This window comes from Calliphora vicina, chromosome 1 (genome assembly GCF_958450345.1).
Source record: "Calliphora vicina chromosome 1, idCalVici1.1, whole genome shotgun sequence".
Lineage (NCBI taxonomy): Eukaryota > Metazoa > Arthropoda > Insecta > Diptera > Calliphoridae > Calliphora > Calliphora vicina.
The window spans coordinates 148,806,142-148,826,187 of NC_088780.1; the positions used below are offsets into that span (position 1 = coordinate 148,806,142).

The 20,046-nt window shown below is 31.8% G+C and overlaps 3 protein-coding genes and 1 long non-coding RNA gene across 4 annotated transcripts; 3 read left to right on the forward strand and 1 right to left on the reverse strand.

Moving 5' to 3' along the window:
* The first annotated feature begins 2,989 nt into the window (after positions 1 to 2,989).
* On the forward strand, positions 2,990 to 3,378 carry LOC135958982 (uncharacterized). The gene is made up of 2 exons (XR_010576486.1): positions 2,990 to 3,117; positions 3,186 to 3,378. It is a non-coding gene; the product is annotated as an uncharacterized LOC135958982 (long non-coding RNA).
* Positions 3,379 to 6,358: 2,980 nt separating this feature from the next.
* Positions 6,359 to 6,935, reverse strand: LOC135958986 (metallothionein-2). Its single transcript, XM_065509958.1, has 2 exons — positions 6,535 to 6,935; positions 6,359 to 6,469 (listed from the first exon to the last, which is right to left on the reverse strand). Exons 1-2 carry the CDS (start codon positions 6,557 to 6,559, stop codon positions 6,360 to 6,362), a joined length of 135 nt encoding a protein of 44 aa, XP_065366030.1. The 5' UTR covers positions 6,560 to 6,935; the 3' UTR covers position 6,359.
* A 118-nt stretch (positions 6,936 to 7,053) lies between these two features.
* On the forward strand, positions 7,054 to 7,432 carry LOC135958994 (metallothionein-4-like). The gene is made up of 2 exons (XM_065509970.1): positions 7,054 to 7,172; positions 7,241 to 7,432. Exons 1-2 carry the CDS (start codon positions 7,148 to 7,150, stop codon positions 7,348 to 7,350), a joined length of 135 nt encoding a protein of 44 aa, XP_065366042.1. The 5' UTR covers positions 7,054 to 7,147; the 3' UTR covers positions 7,351 to 7,432.
* A 4,261-nt stretch (positions 7,433 to 11,693) lies between these two features.
* Positions 11,694 to 18,741, forward strand: Spps (Sp1-like factor for pairing sensitive-silencing). Its single transcript, XM_065516111.1, has 2 exons — positions 11,694 to 14,632; positions 15,866 to 18,741. Exons 1-2 carry the CDS (start codon positions 12,122 to 12,124, stop codon positions 17,189 to 17,191), a joined length of 3,837 nt encoding a protein of 1,278 aa, XP_065372183.1. The 5' UTR covers positions 11,694 to 12,121; the 3' UTR covers positions 17,192 to 18,741.
* The last annotated feature ends 1,305 nt before the right edge of the window (positions 18,742 to 20,046 follow it).

The window sequence follows — 20,046 nt, forward strand, 5'->3', positions numbered from 1 at the left end:
TGACCAAAAAAATTAAATTTTTTTAACGGCAGTTTCAAAACTCCAATTTCAAATTTTTAAAAATTTTGTTAAACAAATTTCAGAATTTTTTGATCATCACATGGGGATTTATTGACAACATAATAGGGAATAAAAATGTGAAAAAAGTATGTCAATACCTCCTATAGTTTTTCCGTACCTGCGATATAAATTTTGCGATTTTCGAGAAAAACTAATTTTTTGGCCATATTTCGGGGAATGACCAGAATTTCCTTACTGTAATGATTTTTAAGTAAAAGCTATTCAGAATAATATAGTCCAGGTAATTTTAAATATAGTCTGAAAGTCTTACTAAAATCGGAAAACTTTAACCCTTAAATCGTGAAGGTCAAAGGTAAATTTTTTCAATATTTGGAATTTCTAATGGATAGATAGCGAAATATTATATATTTTTGGGCCGATTTTGATGAAACTTAAGAAAAATATAAAATGAAGTCTAGTATTCACAATAACAGTACAAAAATGGAAATTAACCCTTAAGAGTACTTGGGGTCAAAATGAATGTGTTTTTCGTGATTTTAAAAGTTGAGGGTCATTTGGACCCCAAGTGCTATTAAGGGTTAATTTCCATTTTTGTACTGTTATTGTGAATACTAGACTTCATTTTATATTTTTCTTAAGTTTCATCAAAATCGGCCCAAAAATATATAATATTTCGCAATCTTTCCATGAGAAATTCCAAATATTGAAAAAATTTACCTTTGACCTTCACGATTTAAGGGTTAAAGTTTTCCGATTTTAGTAAAACTTTCAGACTATATTTAAAATTACCTGGACTATATTATTCTGAATAGCTTTTACTTAAAAATCATTACAGTAAGGAAATTCTGGTCATTCCCAAAAATATGGTCAAAAAATTAGTTTTTCTCGAAAATCGCAAAATTTATATCGCAGGTACGGAAAAACTATAGGAGGTATTGACATACTTTTTTCACATTTTTATTCCCTATTATGTTGTCAATAAATCCCCATGTGATGATCAGAAAATTCTGAAATTTGTTTAACAAAATTTTTAAAAATTTGATATTGGAGTTTTGAAACTGCCGTTAAAAAATTTTTTTTTTTTTTGTCATACCTGCGAATAGGTTAACGGTATCCTACGAGGACAAAAACTCATATACAAGTAAATATGGATATATTTTAAGTAAAAATAAGCTTTTATTTTAATATTTCTCAAAATATGTTAATTTTGTTCATAAATTTCTTGTTCTAGTGGCCTGAGACACGTTAATGGCCTGGCGATTTTTTAATAACTTTAACATTTTTTCACCAATTTTTGTCTTTTATATCTTATTATAACGACAATTACGTACACATTTCGATTCTTTTAAATTAAATTGTAAAAGTCATTATTTAATGGCAACATTTTTACAAAAACTGAAAAAATTGCATATTTTCCCCTTGTAAATGCACCTCAAAACTTCAGCGTCGTTGCGCCACCAGTTAACGTTATCTTATCATCCTAATATTTTACACAATGTGTTTCTACAATACATAGAACAATTCTAGAGGGGGGGACGGCCTGTACCTAAAAAGTTTTTTTCGTCCATACAATCTTGGAGCACTCTAATGTACATATATATGTTCTCTGTAAATATGTGTGATTACTATTGTTTTAATAGAGTTTTTACTATTGTTGTTGTTGCTACTGTGTTTGGTTTTAACTAAAACAACGACATTTTGAAATCAAAACCATTTACAATATCCTGAGGCGCAACAGAAAAAAAGAAAAACACAAACTCTACTCTCTATGGATTTTTTTCATTTTGTTCTATTATGTTCCTATGAATGATTCCAAAGCTCATGATGATGCTCTTGTTCCTTGTGATGATAATGTTGCTGCTGTTGGTGGTGTTGGTGTTGGCTTTAAAACAAAAGCCATAGAAACAGATTCTACTCGTAACTGATGATTTTGGTTATGATATGGCTAACTGGCTTTTGGTGTTTAGTTTACATACGTTCGAGTTCATTTCGTATTGTTGTTTAATAATTCAAAACAACAAAACAAAAAAAGATGCATATTGTTGTTTAGCTTTATTATATTGTTGCTGTTTTGTAGTTTTGCTCTTTAATTAAAACTATTGTTAAGCAAGTAGGATAATAGTCTCTTCCAGTTTGTTGCATTTGCATATTTTAGATTCTATTGTACATATCATTTGCTAAAGGAAGTCTTAACATAAACAAAGATCTTTTAAATATAAAACAAACTATATTTGTCCTGCATTATTCCAATGATCTTAATTTAAAAGGTTATTGCATGATTTCGTTATAACGAGGCTGATTCCAAAACTGGAATGAAAGCAACAAATTCATTGTTGAAGTCTCAGTTATTGTTAGGTATCGGTCCAAATTAATTCTCGGTATATATATGTGTACCACTGGGATATTCCCAGCAGTTAAACATGTAGTCAATGTATACCTTATAGCAGGCGCGGATCCTGTTCAGTCATAAAGCAACATTTTATGTTACATTTTTCACTTTTTTTATACAAAACTTTTCGGTTTTTGGGGGGAGGGATTTCATTGTTTCACCCTTATAGAATAATTTGGCTTTTCATTATTAAATGACAATGTTAGGTGAGCATGACTCAGATGTTTAATAATATTGTCTATAAGAAGTTTCCATTTGGTACTTCAGTTTTCTTTTTTCTAAATATTTTGCTTAAAAACACAAATTCTGATAAAATCGTACTGATATGTTCTGGTTCTTTTGCTTGGTCTCTAATCAAAAACACTAGATAATTTCGTCACACATTTCGTTGATTATATTATGGGAAAACTGATAACAATTTACAAATGTTATCTATTGCGCACGATTTTATGCGGTTCTACACATTTGTGAATTTCTTTTTAATTCATAAAATTATAAAAAAAAAGCTTTTTTCAATGTGCAATTTCACTCCTCACTAAAGCTTTTACGTTATACACAAATGCTAAATTTCAGTACTATAAAATATCCATTAAAATTGTGAAAAAGTATCAATTAATCAACACAAGTTAATTAGTTAGTTCTACATACAAAATCAACAAAGTTTAAAAACAGAATTCAAAAAATGGGCTGCAAAGGATGCAATAACAGTAAGTTGAAATTTCTAAATTAAAAAAACCAAAAATATAATTTTTTTATTTAAATTTGTTTATTTCAGACTGCCAATGCTCTAGCACCAGATGTGGCGATAACTGCGCCTGCACAAAGGAGTGTCAATGTGTTTGCAAAAACGGTCCCAAGGATAAATGTTGTGAAAATAAAAACTAAAATTTTGAATAGTAAAACTGAAAATTGTGGTAAACAATTACAACAATAAAAATAAATAATACAATATGTAGTTGAAAATACAACATGTAGTTGAAAACATTAAAAAAAATATCTGGGCACATATGCGGTTTATAATTATTTTGTCATTCCACAAAAGTATATATATTCTGGGTCCTTATAAAATTCGAAGACGTTCTAGCTATGTACATCCGTCTGTGCATCTGTTGAATAGGGTCTACAGGGAAAGACTTAGGGGAATGAAAAATGTCTCAAATATTCTTTGTTGATCAGAAATGTTTGGTATTGAAAATGGGCATAATAGACAAATAGAACCAGAGTTATGGACCAAACTGTGAGATAACCTCCCACAAATTTTTTGCAATTTTTTTTAAATAACAGCAGATAAATACATTATCGTTATTTGTATTATAAAAGAACAATACTGAAATGTTGAAAATGGTAAAAATCGATCAATTATTTCTTCTAGCACACATTAAATATCTTCATGGAATATGGCTCTATGGCACAGAAATGTCTATAGAATAGTGGTATCCATAAAGAATATGTTATTGAAACAGGTAAAATCAGATAAAAACAAGTAAGAGAGCTATATTCGGCTGAGCCGAATCTTATATACCCTTCACCAAATTATACTTTAAAATACAAGTTTTAAATATTTTTAGGTAAACAAAATATAAAATTCATTTTTCAACATTTTTTTTTAAATTTTTTTAGATTAATTAGTGAAACAAATTTTGACAAAAAAATTTTTTTGATCAAAAAAAAATTAGGGTTAAAAAATACTATTCCCGATTTTGACCCATTGTAGGTTCAACTTACTATAGCATTATTGCGATGAACTTTGAAATATCTAGCATTAGATAACCATATTGTCTATATTAATGACTTAGTCCAGATATACTTAGATAAAAAATTGGCCAAAAATCGAGGTTGTGCCGATCTTTTCCTTACATCTCAGCCATTTGTGGGCCGATTTTCTCGATTTTAAATAGAAACCAGGCCGGAAGAATTCCCGATATATTGATGTATCTATCCGGTTTGTAATTTATTTGGGGCTACGGATAGTTGATTTCAACATACAGACGGACATGGCTATATCGACTTCGCTATCTATAACGATCCAGAATATATATACTTGTGGGGTCGCAAATGAAAAATGCCACTCATGGTGAAGGGTATAATAAATGTACAAAAGTCGGTGTCAGTCTTATATTAATGGTGGATATATACGATTCGTCATAGCCTAATATAACATTCTTACTTATTCCGAGTAATTTTCTTTTTTTTATTTTTTAGTGGAATTACCAAATTTTCTTATACAATTGTTTCTTTATTTTTATACCTACCATACAAAAAGATGGGGGTGTATTGATTGTGTCATTCCGCTTGTAACACATCGAAATATTCATCGCAGATCCACAAAAGTATGCTGGGATCTAAGACGATCTACCTATGTCCGTCCGTCTGCCTGCCTGTTGAAAACACGAACACAGCTAGCTGGGAGAAATTCCCCACAAATATTCTCTGCTGATAAGGTTTGGTTGGTATTGAAAATGGGCAATGATTTTACATACAAATGTCCCCCTGGAATACTCATTGAGCAGTCATAAATATGTTGATTATGCTGTAATCCTCATAAAATTAGTTCTAAGTAGATACTCTAAATTATACATACAAGGTCCCCTCAAAAAATTACTTGAACATTCATAATTAATTGTCTTATAATAACACTGTCCAACAGCATTTTTGGAACAGAATAGCGACCCTATAATTCTGAAAGGGCATGTTTTCTAGATAATTTTTGTAGAATAAACTTATAGTCCACCTGCTTTTGAATTTTTACAGTAGGTCAAAGTTTTAATTTTTTGATAGAAGGAGCAACTGAATAAAATGATGTAAGTTAATGTCTAGGAGAATTCTTATTGTCACAGTTATATTGTGGAATTCTATGGGAATAATTTTTGTGGAAGATTTTAACCCTCTAGCTCCTCTCCTTAGGGGTCAATTTGACACTTTTTTTAAGATAATCATAAAATTCCTTTCAAAAAGGACATTTAAGGACTGAAATATTCGACGAAAATTTTTGACGGAAAATTTCAGTGGAGGTCACCAAAGATACCAAAGTTGTAGTTACGCTAAATTAGCAAAATTGCTTGGGTCTCAAATTTTTTAAAAAAATTGCCGAAAATCTATTCCAATCAAAAAGTCTCAATTTGTTGGACAGTGTAATTAATATGGTGATGAAATTAGACACAAACAAGTTTTATATGAATTTAAATCTTTTTACCAACTTTTGTGAGGATCGTTCATAAATCATTTAAAGTTTTAAGAAATTAATCACCCTATCAACTTCTGTTCGGAACATAGTTCGGAACATAACTGATTCAAGGCCACCATAGAATGCCATAACTACATATTGATGGGGGATATACAAGATTCAGCACAGCCGAATATAACACTCTTGTTAGTTCTGAAAAGGTAACAAATCAACCTGTGAATAAAAGAGGGCGAAATTAAAATTGATTGCTAAATGTATCTTAATATTTTAAACAAACCCACAATCGAGATATGCTGCTTTTCAAAAGCAAAATGTTGATCCATTATATAGAAAGAAATATTAACTGGTAATGTTAAAACAAGAAAGATTTATAACAAAATCAATTTTTGAAAGTTTTAATTAAGTTGTTATATAAAATAATTTATTCCAGCTTGAGTTTACCCCCTGTCTACACTTGACAAATATTTATTATAACAATTAATGACGTTTGTTGTCAAGACAAAGTTGTCTGTGCAAAAGCACTAACAATTTTGTCATAACTAATAAATGGAGACTATACTGGATAATTTTATATCATGACAACGATTTTGACGTTTATCATGATAAAAATTTATCAGGTATAGACGAGCGAACACCTTAAACATTTTGGTTTATTTGTAATTAATCAAAAATTGTTTTCATTTTAATTCATCAAAATTTAAATTGATTTTTTTTTATTTTTTCATAATTTGATAAAAGTTTTATTAGTTTTCTTTAAAATAGTCTTTAGTTTTTATTTTCGCAACATTTATCCTTGGGTCCATTCTTACAAACACATTGACAATCCTTGTTGCAGGCACAGTTGTCACCACACTTGGTGTTAGAGCATTGGCAGTCTGTAATTTCATTGAATATATATGTTTTAAAATATTTTTTTTAATAAAGTGTTAATAAAACTTACTGTTATTACATCCCTTGCAAGCCATTATGTTTTTTTGTATTTTTTTGTAATTTGATTTAATCTTAAGAACTTCAAATGTTTATTTGATATTGTTTTTCAATTTGTATTTATTTATATTTTATATACTTTGGTTTGAAAGCATGAAAACCTTTAGTAGCGAGCGAAATTGCACATATTTTGATAAAAAAAAAGCTTTTTAATTTTATGAATTATAGCAAAGTTACTTACGCATCAAAACAACAAAATATTAGTCCTAAAGACGTGCGCACTAGATAAGAAAAACAAAAACATTATTCTTAAAATAAAACATTTTTTATTGTAGATACGAGTACAATTTTTCCTTATTTCGTTGCTGCTGATAGAAAATTAATAATTTATTATCTATCTGTTGCACACGTGTTTCTTGTTTTTCCTGAACAAAATTTATACAATTTTTCACAAATATTTTGTTATCAGTTTTTGTGCAATTTCACTCCTCACTAAAGCTTTCAAAGTTCAAACACATTAAAAGAACAAGTATAAAATAGCTTTCTTTGCAGAGAGAAATTATCAATTAACCATTACAAGATCTTGATATAAAATCAACAAAGTTAAAAAAAAAAAAATTCTAAACATGGGCTGCAAAGGATGCAACAACAGTAAGTTTTAATTGAAGTTTCTAATAAAAAGAAGTAATAATAATTTAATTTTTTTAATAATATTTTAGACTGTCAATGCTCCGCCACCAGATGTGGAGACAACTGTGCCTGCAACACCCAATGCAACTGTGTGTGTAAAAATGGACCCAAGGATAAATGTTGTGAAAACAAAAATTAAATATGAAACTATATTTGTAAAATATCAATATTATGAACAGAATATATTGATTAAATAAAAAATAAATAAACTTGAATTTCATAAAATATAAAAAGTCTTTTTACTGTTTTAATTAGCAAATTTGAATAAACGCTAGAATATTGGAAACTTTGCTCAAAATGAAATCGACCCGTGAATGTAAAAATAGGACCGACATATCATGTAAATTTATTTATAAATTCTGTTCACGGTTTTCTTACTAGTATTTATGTAATCGACACTGAACAAGTTCCTTAATATTAGATCTAAGACCAATTAAATATTCAATCATATCCGTTGCAATACTCTGTCCTGCCCTTATAACTAACTGCATCTGATAAAGTTTCCTTCGTGTTATAATTTACAGTTCGTGTTTTGCGATCCACAATATCCCATAGGTTTTCTATGGGATCGAGATTTGGCGATTGGGCAGGCCACTTCAAAAAAATATACCTCATTGGATTGTAACCCCAAACACATATCTAGGATTGTAACCACTCGGCTGGAATCTCCAAACTAGGGACATATTTTTCTCAACCTATGGATCTATACCAAATTCCAGTCATAATAACTTTTATGATATGAACTAGCTGAACCCGGTCCGCGTTGCTGGCGTAAACAAAATTGTTTATCACAGACCGAAAATCAAAAATCTGACAGTACACTGTTACCCAAAAGGCTTTTCATGAAGATTCCGTGAAAATTTCATCAAAATCGGTCCAGCCTTTTTTGAGTCTATACGGAACATACATACACACATCCATTTTTATGAAATATAGGGCACTAGCGGTATAATGTAAAAATTTGATTTTGCCACACCCCTCCGTCCACAGACCGAAAATCAAAAATCTGACTTTACAGTGTTACCCGCTAGGCTATTCGGATTCCCTGAAAATTTCATCAAAATCGGTCCAGCCTTTTTTGAGTTCATTCGGAACATACATACCCACATACATACAAACATCAATTTTTATATATATAGAAGATAGATAGGACTTGCCACCTTTCCCTTCGGTCGTCTTACAAATGTTCTCTCGGATGAATTTGAATTCATCCGAAAAGAGAACAGTATTTCATTTCTGTCTCGGCAATTTTATATGATTATTGCAAATAAATAAACGAACATTACGGATTTTTCAGAAATTATAGGTTTTTCGCGGGGTGATAGCAACTTAGACCAGCGTCATTTGCCTTGCGATTAACAGTTCGAGAATTAATTTCAAATTTTACATTATTTATAACCTTCCGGGGAGTCATCCTTTTGGAAATTTTTTAAAATATCTTGTTATTTTAAGTTATCTTCCTCACGAAATTTTTTTTTATATTTTTCGAAACTTCTAATTTATTAATTAAATATTATTTTGGTTTTTAAATTTCCACAAATTTTAACTCTAAGCATTTTTAAACTTATCTAACCAAAATTTAAAAACTTATTGTGCTAACGAAACAATTACAAAAGGAAATTATCAAAATAAATATTGAAATAATGATAAAACAAGATGATTTTTTTAAATCGATTTCTACATATTCTTTTTATTTTACTTCTTTTCATGAAGAAGTTTAAAGTTTCCACATTCTATAAATGTATAATAAAACTTAGTAAATTTGAATTTATCTTAGAAATAAATTTGTAAAAATCTCATGTTTTTGAAAACTGAAATTACGGAAAATAGTTTTAAAAAAATGTTCCATTATATTGTCAATAAAATCACAATAAGAGAAAAAACCCAGATTTTTTGTTAAAAATGTGTTCTCATTAAAAAAAAAAAACAAAACTTATTTTTATTATGAAAGAACTAACTAATAATGTTTTCTTATTTAAACATGAAAACTAAATAAAATCTTAAAATATACAATAACAATGAAACATCATTTTCCTAACTTGCAAAAACTTGGCAGGTTGCCAATTAAATGATTAAAAATTTATAATTTTTCACACAAAAAATAAATAATTAAAAGGTCTTGGACTTAAAATTTATCAATGCAAATAAACTTTTAAAATTCAAAAAGCTTATAAGAGTTTTATTAAAACACAATTTAAATTTATTTCTTATCTTGTGCGCACGTCTTAATTACTACAAATTGTTTTGCAAAATTGGTGTTTAATTCATAAAACGAAAAAAGCTTTTTTGTACTTGCCCATATTTTATCTATAAAATTATGTGCAATTTCACTCGTAACTAAAATCCAACAAGTAAGAAAGTATAGTCGGGCAAGCCCGGCCATGATACCCTATACCGAGTATATGATTATAAACAGTTTTCTGTCGATATAATGAAACTTATTATTTGTATTGAATCTTATTTGAATACAAGTGATATTCGGAAGTGGGCCTTATATGGGAGCTATGACTAATTATAGACCGATTGTTACGAAATTTGGTGGGATGATTTACGTATACATATACATATTATGAAATATATTTATTTGAATATGTATTTCAGAGATTTATGCACATTAATGAAATTTTAGGGAATCGTGGTTATATGAGAGCTATGGAACATTGTGAACCGATCGGTACTAAATTTTGTAGTTTTTGCTCAAAATAAAGCTTAGGTCGCTTGGACTTTAAAAAGTCAAAAAAGTTTTTGATTTCGGAAATAAATATAAAATTTTTTTTTTATTTTTTTAAATATTTTTTTCTAAAAATTGTGTCAGAATTACTATCAAATAGGTCTAATTTCATCCCGATCGGAAGACATCGATTTTAAAAGTATGTTCACTTGACATTAGGGATGCCAAACGGGACTGGGTTTTACAAATCCCGGGATGCGGGATTTTAGAAATGTAAATCCCGGGATCCCGGGATTTTTCGGGACCCCGGGATTTTTCGGGATTTCGGGATTTTTCGGGACTTCGGGATTTTAGTTAAACGTCAAAAACATCAAATTCAACAATAAAAACTATTGATTTCATTAATATATTTAAGTAAAAATATAACAAATCAAAAACTAAAGCATTAAATTAAAATAAATGGTCCATGATTTCCCCTAGCTCCATACAATTGTCCCCCGGAGTACTGTTTGAGCAGTCATAAATATCTTGATTATGCGGCAATTCTTAGAAAATTTTGCACAAAATGAGTTGTAAGTACTCTGAAATTATACCGTAAAGTACTGCGGAAATCGGACTACATTTGCCCCTTCAGAAAATAACTTGAACATAAATTTCGTAAAAGTGTAAATTGTGTAAAAGCCTGTCAATGGAAGGGAGACGTGCTGCTTCCTGATTCAAATGAAAAAATCTGGCTGCGTTTGGATTTGAAGCGAGATTATTATAAATATGCAGAAATTTAGCTTTCTAAGAGCTAGTTTCTGGGATAGAGATAATCTACATTCTTCGCTTAAACCTAAATTAAACTAAAAATTGTGTTTCTCAAACAAACAGATGGAAAATAAAATAAACAATTCAGCACAGCAGCTCTTTGTTTTTATTTGCTTTATTAACATCAATTTAATTTTTAATATACATTTTATATACTTTTATGTCCCTTTTTCTTATAGAAAGTTAAAATTTACAAAAAAAGTTATGTACGCGGTTGCTTTTTCTTATAAAATTTAAAGTGTTGCCATATTTATATGAACAAATTTGAAGAATAAACATGTGATTTGACTGAAAAGTATGGCAATGCTAACAAAATTAATCCACTAGTGAGAAACACAATCATTGGTTAAATTCCGGCAAAATATGTTTCAGGATTAATATAACAGCGTGTTAAGCTGAGTTTAACTGACAAGTAAGAAACTAGCTCTAAGTATTTTGGGTGCTTCAAAAATCTTCCTAAAATATCAAAAATCTCATAATATTTCGGGATTTGTTAATCCCGAAAAATCCCGGGATTCTTTTTCACAAATCCCGGGATTCGGGAAATCCCGATCCCGAAAAATCCCGGGATTTTCGGGATCGGGATTTCGGGATTGGCATCCCTACTTGACATGAAATCGCCCATATACTTATATATAATTTTTTTTGCCCTGCCCGCCCCTTGTCCGGTCTGGCTGGCATTTTTATCTTTTTCTTCTTTCTAATTTTTGCTGCAAATTTATTCAAAATTTTTTTTTTTTAAAGTTCGCGAGCATAAAGCTAAAAATAATTCTTTAGAACAGAGTTGTTATACTAATTTCATTTTACTGCCCCCTACTGTTTATATTTACAAACTCTTCTTAACCATAGACAACAACCTTTTCTCATATCCACTTTTCATCACTTTTCATTTATAACAACCCCGTTTTTCTACATATTTCGCAAATATCTGCCATCAAACTTGGCATCACTTGAACAGGTAATATTTTGACACTTCTTTTCTCTCGTTCTACATTATTTTTCATTAAAAAAAGATGGCCGCATTTTGTAGTAAAACGAATGAAATTTTCATTCATTAATTAAATATAAACAAAAGTGATAAAAATGTTTAATTTTTTTATAAAACTAATTAAGAATATTTAAATTTAGCGAAAGTTATAAAATTTAGCCAATTATTAAGAGATAAATAGGAAATATTTGCTATATAAAATCGGTGTCTGCGTTTTCACTGAAGAATGGGAATGAACAATAATTGAGTGTGTGGTATAATTGTAAGAAAACGAAGAAGAAAAAGTGGAATATCGAAAAGTGTGTGAAGTGGAGAGAAAGGGAGCAAATAAATGACTATAAACAAAAACGAAAAATAAAAAATCTAAAAAAAAAATGTTATAGAAAAATAGTTTCATTTAATACCAGTTGAATTTTAGAAAAAGCAGTAAAATAAAGAAAAATGTTACAGTATAAAAATACTACGCAAACAAATGCGGCCTCTGCTGCAACCACGCCTACGCAGACACAGCAAGTACAGCAACAGACAACGCAAAATGCCCCCGGTCAGCAGGTTCAAAATCAGGTTGCACAACCTGCCCAGGTTAAAGCAACTTTTGTCAATGCCCAGGGCCAACCACAAATGGCAGGTACCACACTGCCAAACAATCAAATACCGCTCTCACAGATTATAAATTTGCAACAATTACCGCAGCAGTTTATACAGGCGGCGCCGCAGCAAGGAGCTCCCCAACAAGCCCAGGGTTTGCCACAAAACATGTTTCAAATTGTACAACCCATGCAGACGGTAAATATTGATGGTCAAGAGGCCATCTTTATACCGAATCTGAATTCTCAACTTTCTGCCGGCCAACCAATGAATCTTAATGGACAGCAGGTGTTTCTAACACCAAATGGACAAATTGTGAGGGCACCTCAGGCATCTTCACAGCCTCAGACTGTACAATTGCAACCAGGCACTCAGTTTATACAGGGCCTAGGGCAGACTATACAAATACCCGCTGGTTTGGGAGGCGGCGGTCTACAGGAACAAACACTGTTTACAATACCTGGTACAAATATACAAATACCAGTGACCACAATACATAATCCCCAGACCACACAGCAATTGCAACAACATCAATTGCAGCAGCTATTGCAACAGCAACAACAGCAGCAGCAACAACAGAATCAGGCTCACGCTCAGGCACAAGCTCATGCCCAGGTTCAGGCTCAACAACAAGCACAACAGCAGGCTCAGCAACAGGCGCAACAGCAAGCCCAACAGCAGCAGCAACAACAGCAAGCCAACACAAATGCCAATAATGGAAATTCCAATCAAAGTCAACCATCAACAAATGCTTCAGCAACCTCCAATAACTCAACGAATTCCTCTCAAACCACTACCACCACCACAACTCTACCCAGCACCATAACAATACCCGGTACCAATATACAAATACCCACCTCTGTGGCGGCCGCAAACGGACTGCTCGGCAACATCCAGCAATTTTTGGCGGGCAATGCAAATGCCTCGATTAAACTGGAAAACGGTCAGACTTTGCAAAACATACAAATACGTCAGGCAAATCCGGCTGGTTCTTCCACACAAACACAACTGCCGCAAATTGTGCAATTTCCGCATGCTTTGCAACAGCAAACGACGGCCGCACAACAACAGCCCACACTGCAACAAACCACCGTGGCGGTTCAAGTCCCCATACAGACAGGAGTGGGTGGCCAAACAATTTATCAAACGGTTCATGTGCCCATACAACAACTGGCCTCAACAGCTGGTGGTATTCCCACTGCGAATCTCTTACCCACAGCCCAGCCAATGCAAATGCCCCAAATTATACCCCAGTTTACGCAAATCGCCCAGATTGTCACGCCTAATGGTCAAATACAACAAGTGCAGTTGGCTCCGCTGAATGCATTGACTTCGTATCAGCAATTGCCCACCAATGCCAATATTATTCACATACAGAATGCCGCTCAACAACAGCAAGTTCAGGCGGCAGTACAGCAACAGCAGCAGCAACAAGTTCAACAGCAGCAGCAACAACAGCAAGTAGTGGCCGCTCAACAGCAAGCTGCAGTTGTGGCTCAGCAGCAAGTGCAACAACAACAGCAACAACAACAACAACAGCAGCAATTACAACAATTGCAGCAGCAACAACAGATTATAAATGCCATAAACGCCGCCAACGAATCGGGTGCTCAAATACCCACCAACCAGCCGATTACCATCACAAACGCCCAGGGCCAGCAGGTGACTGTTATACCAGCTCAACATTTGCAACAATTACAAAGACCTGCAACACAAAATACCGCACCGACGGCACAGCAACAGTCTGCGCAACCCTCAGCTAACCTGATACAGTTGCAACAAATACCTGGTCTACAAGCTCTGCCCATACAAAACATACCCGGTATTGGTCAAGTGCAAATAATACAGGCTCAACAATTGCCACCCAATATGCAGCCACAAAATATACAACAGCTTTTAGCGGCGGCGGCACCCACAGCCCAGCAACATCATGCAACAGCACCACAACAACAGCCGCAACAACCCCAACAGCAACCTCAATCTACCACCCAACCCCAGCAACAATCTATGAATCCACCTACACAATCTGCTCAAACAAGTTCCACCACTACCCCTAATGCCACCAACACCGCCAACACCCTACAGTTACAGCAGGCCCCCAACACCAACAATAATAATTCTTCCACGGTTTCACAAACAACTCCCTCCACTACACCTCAGTCACCTAGCAGCAGCACCGGCTTACAACAGCCCAAACAGGAGCCTCAATCGCCCACTCAAATTGGCCAGACTTTAATAACGAACATTAAGCAAGAACCACCAGATAGTTCTCCGGTTTCAGCAATGAATAGTTTACCCAATGGCGTGCCACCTGGTACTACACAAATAAAATGGTTAATGCCACAGGCTACAACTGTAACGCAGGTAAGATAATGATTTTTTGTTTTGTATTTTAGGATAAATGTTTTTTTTAACAATCTTTTTTAAACAAAGCTTTTTATTTCTTTTGAATATTATAAAAAATGTTTCAAAATTTTTCACTTGAATCTTAAATTATTGTGAGGGAAAGACAGGTTTAAAGATTTTAATATTTCTGGGTTGAGAGACAGACTCATATTAATACTAAGATTATTTAAAAGATCCCTGAACTTGTTCCATAATCACTAGTTCTAGAGCGACTATAACCAAAACCACATCATTTTATTTGAAGTAGTGATATCGCAACAACTTGTAGCAGAAACCTTTCTAAGGACCATTAATAAGATTCTTAAGAAATGCTATAGAGTTGCAGGATCTTTAAAAATAATGAATATGTGTCACAAATCCACCAGGATTTTAAAAATAAGTGGCGAAGAGGAGCCATACTCTGTGTTAGACAACTATACTGTACATCAGCTAATGAACGGTGTTAAGAGAAAGTTGCGCAAATTATATGAAAGACAGAGAACAATCTAATTTTTTGTTTTTAATTTATGTAAAAATGTAGAATAAGGTTAAATTTGTTCGTGGACAGGCCTTATAAGAATTATTTATTTAGAACTATGTAGTAACATATTGGTTCGTGACTAGTAGTATAGAATACAAACTAGTTCTGAAAGAACCAATAGAAAATACGTTTAATTTTGTTTTGAAAACAATTTTAATTTGATCGTTAAAAAAATTAAATTGAAAAAAGTGACAATTTCGTAAAGATTCCGTAGAACTTTTTCCGAAGGTTACAATTTCAAACAAAAATCATTAGAAGCAATACCAAACTAAAACGAAAACTGGCTATATGCATGAGTTCAAGAACTACATAGTTGTGTAACAAATATAGTTTTTGTTGAGGTTTCAATTATATTATTGAATATAGTTATATAAAATCTCTTGTAAAATCATTATCTAGCGGTAGTTTTTATGATAACCATTTCATATGAACTAATTCACAAACTTCCAGTTTACTATTTAAGAAAACTAGGGATATCTTCATCATCATTGTTTATATAGAAAAAAGCCTCTTTGTATAAATAATCATGTTCAAACTCATTGAAGATTTATTTTTTAATTTAAGTTTGATTTGGTGGTGGTAATTTATTTGAATGAATTTCCATACAAAACGAGACATTTTTAATTTGTTTTCCCTAACAAGGTTACCTAACAGTCTACTCATCCTTACAGGTACAGCAGCAACAAGCCCAATTGCAACAAATTCAGCAGCAAATCCAACAAGCCCAGCAGCAACAGCAACAACAACAGCAGCAGCAACAAGTTGTTTCAACCATCGACAGCATGGCAATACCAGTGACCATACCAGCATCTTTACAAATCACAGCCATCCCACAGGCACAGCAACATCAACAACATACACTGCAGCAGCAGCAGCAGCAACAACCACAACAACCAAGTCAGTTTGTATTACAACATCAACCAACACGTAATGCTTTAATAAAACCTCATACATCACCACAAATTCTAACAGCTGCCGGAAATACAGCGACCACCGTAACGAATGCAACAGGAGCAACACAAATAACAATTGCTACAACAACTGCCAATAGTAGTAACAACAACAATAGTGGTCAAACGCAGCAGCAACAACAACAGCAAAACTCGGCTTCTAATCAACAACAACAACAGTCCAGTTTGCAACATCAACAGCAGCAGCAAAACAATACTCTCCCACCACCCCCCTCACAAACCTCCGTCAATGTCAACATCAATTTAAATGATCCCGGCAATTTGGGCATTAAGCCACGTTTAAAGCGTGTCGCCTGCACTTGTCCCAACTGTGTAGAGGGTGAAAATAAATCGGATCGCAAAAAACAACACATCTGCCATATACCAGGCTGTAATAAAGTCTATGGTAAAACCTCTCATCTAAGAGCTCATCTGCGATGGCATACTGGCGAACGACCTTTTGTCTGCTCATGGCTGTTTTGTGGCAAACGTTTCACCAGATCCGATGAATTACAAAGACATCGAAGAACGCATACAGGCGAAAAACGCTTCCAATGTCCCGAATGCAATAAGAAATTTATGCGCAGCGATCATTTGTCAAAACACATTAGAACTCATTACAAAACCAGATCTCCCATGGAACTTATGGAGTTGCAAAATATTGCCATTAAACAGGAGAAAGTCGACGGCGGTGGAGATATGAATGCAATGCAAGGCATGTCCGAAAACATTGTGAATATTAATTTACCAAACCGGCAAGATGGTAACCAACAACAGGGTACAACAGTTGCTGGTTCAACTATTGTTTCGAATAGCTTAAATAACTCCCTCACATCAGATGGTGGTGGCTCCGCCGGCCCAGGTGGTTTAAATAATTCTGGCTGTGTTGGAGGCATAATGCAGAATGTCGATCATGCCAGTAGTTATGAGCACGATGATGACTGTGATGATGAGGACGATGACGAAATGGACGACGAGGAAGATAGTGGTGATGATGAGGAAAAAATGACCATTTCGATTAATGAATTTGCGGAAAATTCTAACTAGCAGGACATTGACATGCTAATAGAACAATATATGTTTGATGATTTTTGAAATGCGATAATAACAAATGATGTGATCTAAGAGATTTGAGCTGAGATTAATATAATCGAAGTTGTAGGCAATTGACGACAGAAGTTTTAAGAAGTTTTAAACTAGATAACATGATGTTTTCTCTAAAACATATACGAATTTCTTCCATTTCCATAAAAACGTGATATTGAATTGTGTGTTTGAAAGAGATAAAAAGCTATGATATTTTTATAGCTAGCAAGGCAGACATTGAGTTACAAAAAGCGCGGGTGCGTTCGTAATTGCACAAATTTGTGCATCAAAAATTCTGTGATCTTAAAAATTTAGCATTTCAGTGATAACAAATATGCTTTTTTTCACAGTGATGCTCTATTATTGCTGAATTTAAAATCATAACCAAAATGCTTTTTATGAGAGACTCAATGTGAATTGTTTTTATAGAAAATTTTTAACTAAATTGAGTTCCTTCCTTTTAAAGGAGAACTGGAACTAGCGAGAGATATTTTGGAATAACTAGAACTAGCAAGAATTATTGGAGAACTAGAGCTTAAAGGAGTTGTTTAACATGAGTTGTAGATAGGAGAATAGAAAAATTTGATTTAGGGATAATTATTTCTGTTGGTACTCTCGCTAGAAATATTTCTTTAGAAGAACATATTGTAAAAAAAGTTGAGATATTTCAATTATCTAAATTTGTTCATACTTTGTGCCAGCTTCTGCCGCAGTAAATATTGTATATAAAATAGGAATGATATTTTGTAAGATTTAAAAAATTAAATTTCGATCATTTTTAAATAACTAAGTATTTAAAACAATATAAAGTATTTTGTAATTTATTAAATTAAGAATTAATATCAAACAAATTTTAAGATACAAATACATTAAAAAAATATAGACAAAAAAAAAAGAAAATGTTAAAAACACTTAAAAAAATATTTTTAAACAACTTCTGCAAAAACCCCTAGACCTAACAATTTTTTCCATTAACAATCTCTAGCTTATATTTTAAACAAAATCTCTCTTCAAGAAAAAGTATTTCAAATAGAAAAGTTTCTTATTTGATTTAAAACAAAATACAGTTGTATGTAAAAAGACTATTATTTAAATAAACAAGAAAAAGTACTTAAGTACTTTAAAGGTATTAAAATGTAAAAATATTAAGAAACTAAAACAATTTATATAAGAAAATATCAACAAATGCTAAACAGAAGGAACAATAGCACCCAAACGGGAACATTGTTTAGAAATTCATAAATTTTACATATTTACATATTTTATGTTTTATATTTTAGAATGTCGTATGATATCTTGGAGAAATGTGATACCCAGGACTAATTCCTTAAAAAAAAAGATATACTACTTATTTATATGTAATAATATCAAAATTTAAACAAAACAAAAAATGTCTGTCATTATTTATAAATGTAAATAATTTATGTGTCTCTAAATGTATATAGATTATATATACATACGTTAATATCTAATATAGTAGAGTTTCGATAACATTTGCTGTTTGAAAAAAATAAAAACAACAATTTTGTATTGTAATTTGGTTAAAGTGTTTTAAAATTTATATATTTTTTTCTTTTTCATTAAAATTTTGTGTTTTTCTATTTTAATATATTTTACAATATACTCTAACAACTAATTATATGTTTAAATTTTTTACGTTTTTTAAGAATTTTAAATTCTGTTCAGAGATATAAGATTATTTACCACATAAATAAATATATGTATGTTTTTGATTTTTCTTTAAGTTACAGTTAAGTTAGAAGATAACTTATAATAAAAGATATTGAAAAATATTTCTATATTTTAAATGCACTCGAAAATAACAGAAAAATATATATCATATTTCTTGGAAAGTATAAAAAAACAAACAAATATACTATATATAAATATTAATTGTTGAGATTTTATTAAGGGATTTTTACGATACTGGGTCTCATTAAAACCATTTTTTGATTAGAACTAGTGAACAGGCCTGTCACAGAATTCCATTCCGATCGAAAGTGGAATTAATTCCGTTTTTTGCTTCTTCAGAAAAAGTAAAACGAAAATTTCTTTCGGAATAAGACAACTTTCAGTTTTTAAAGTGGAATTGATATTACTTTGTAATTATTTGTTTTTCTAAAATTTTTAATCAGTTTCTGTTCAAATTAAAATCAGAAATACAGAATTATTAAATATTTTTGGAATTAATAAATTACACGGAATCTGAAGAACCTAATACAGAATTGAAACCATTCCGAACAAAATGTGTGACAGGCCTGAAAGTGTTTTTCCCCCAGAATTATATATTCATTAACATTTTTGCATAGAAAATCTACAAAATGGCTGAGAATAAACAAAAAACCACGGAAAAAGTATTTCAGCCAACACACTAATTTCATAACAATGAAAGTATACTAAAGTATATGTATATAAACTTGTCATTCCGTTTGTAATTTCTATACTTTTTAATTTGCGACCCCATAAATATGGCCATGTCCGTCTGTGTATTCATAACAACTTTCCGAAGCCCCCAAGTAACGTTCATACCGATATAGTCCTGGTTCAGTTGCTATTTAAATTCAGCAAAATGGGCTCACAAATAAATTGTAGAATCAGAACTAACTCGATGGATTACTAAGTAATTAATATAGACAATTGTAAGCCATATTTGGCCCAATGGGCTTGGTTAATAAAATTGTATTAATTAGTATTATTATTATTAATATGGTTGTAGAATGTCCTTTCCAACGACGTATAAAACGCCTTAGAAATTTTATTCATACATACACAGAAAAAAGTTTCAACATAAATATTATGATTCGAATTCATTGATT

Excerpts from the sequence above, each read along its gene's own strand:
- Spps (XM_065516111.1), top strand. The coding sequence starts at position 12,122 with ATGTTACAGTATAAAAATACTACGCAAACAAATGCGGCCTCTGCTGCA. Across the intron at positions 14,633-15,865 it reads AGGCTACAACTGTAACGCAG|GTACAGCAGCAACAAGCCCA; the intron begins GTAAGATAATGA and ends TCATCCTTACAG.
- LOC135958994 (XM_065509970.1), top strand. The coding sequence starts at position 7,148 with ATGGGCTGCAAAGGATGCAACAACA. Across the intron at positions 7,173-7,240 it reads CTGCAAAGGATGCAACAACA|ACTGTCAATGCTCCGCCACC; the intron begins GTAAGTTTTAAT and ends ATAATATTTTAG.
- LOC135958986 (XM_065509958.1), bottom strand. The coding sequence starts at position 6,559 with ATGGCTTGCAAGGGATGTAATAACA. Across the intron at positions 6,470-6,534 it reads TTGCAAGGGATGTAATAACA|ACTGCCAATGCTCTAACACC; the intron begins GTAAGTTTTATT and ends ATGAAATTACAG.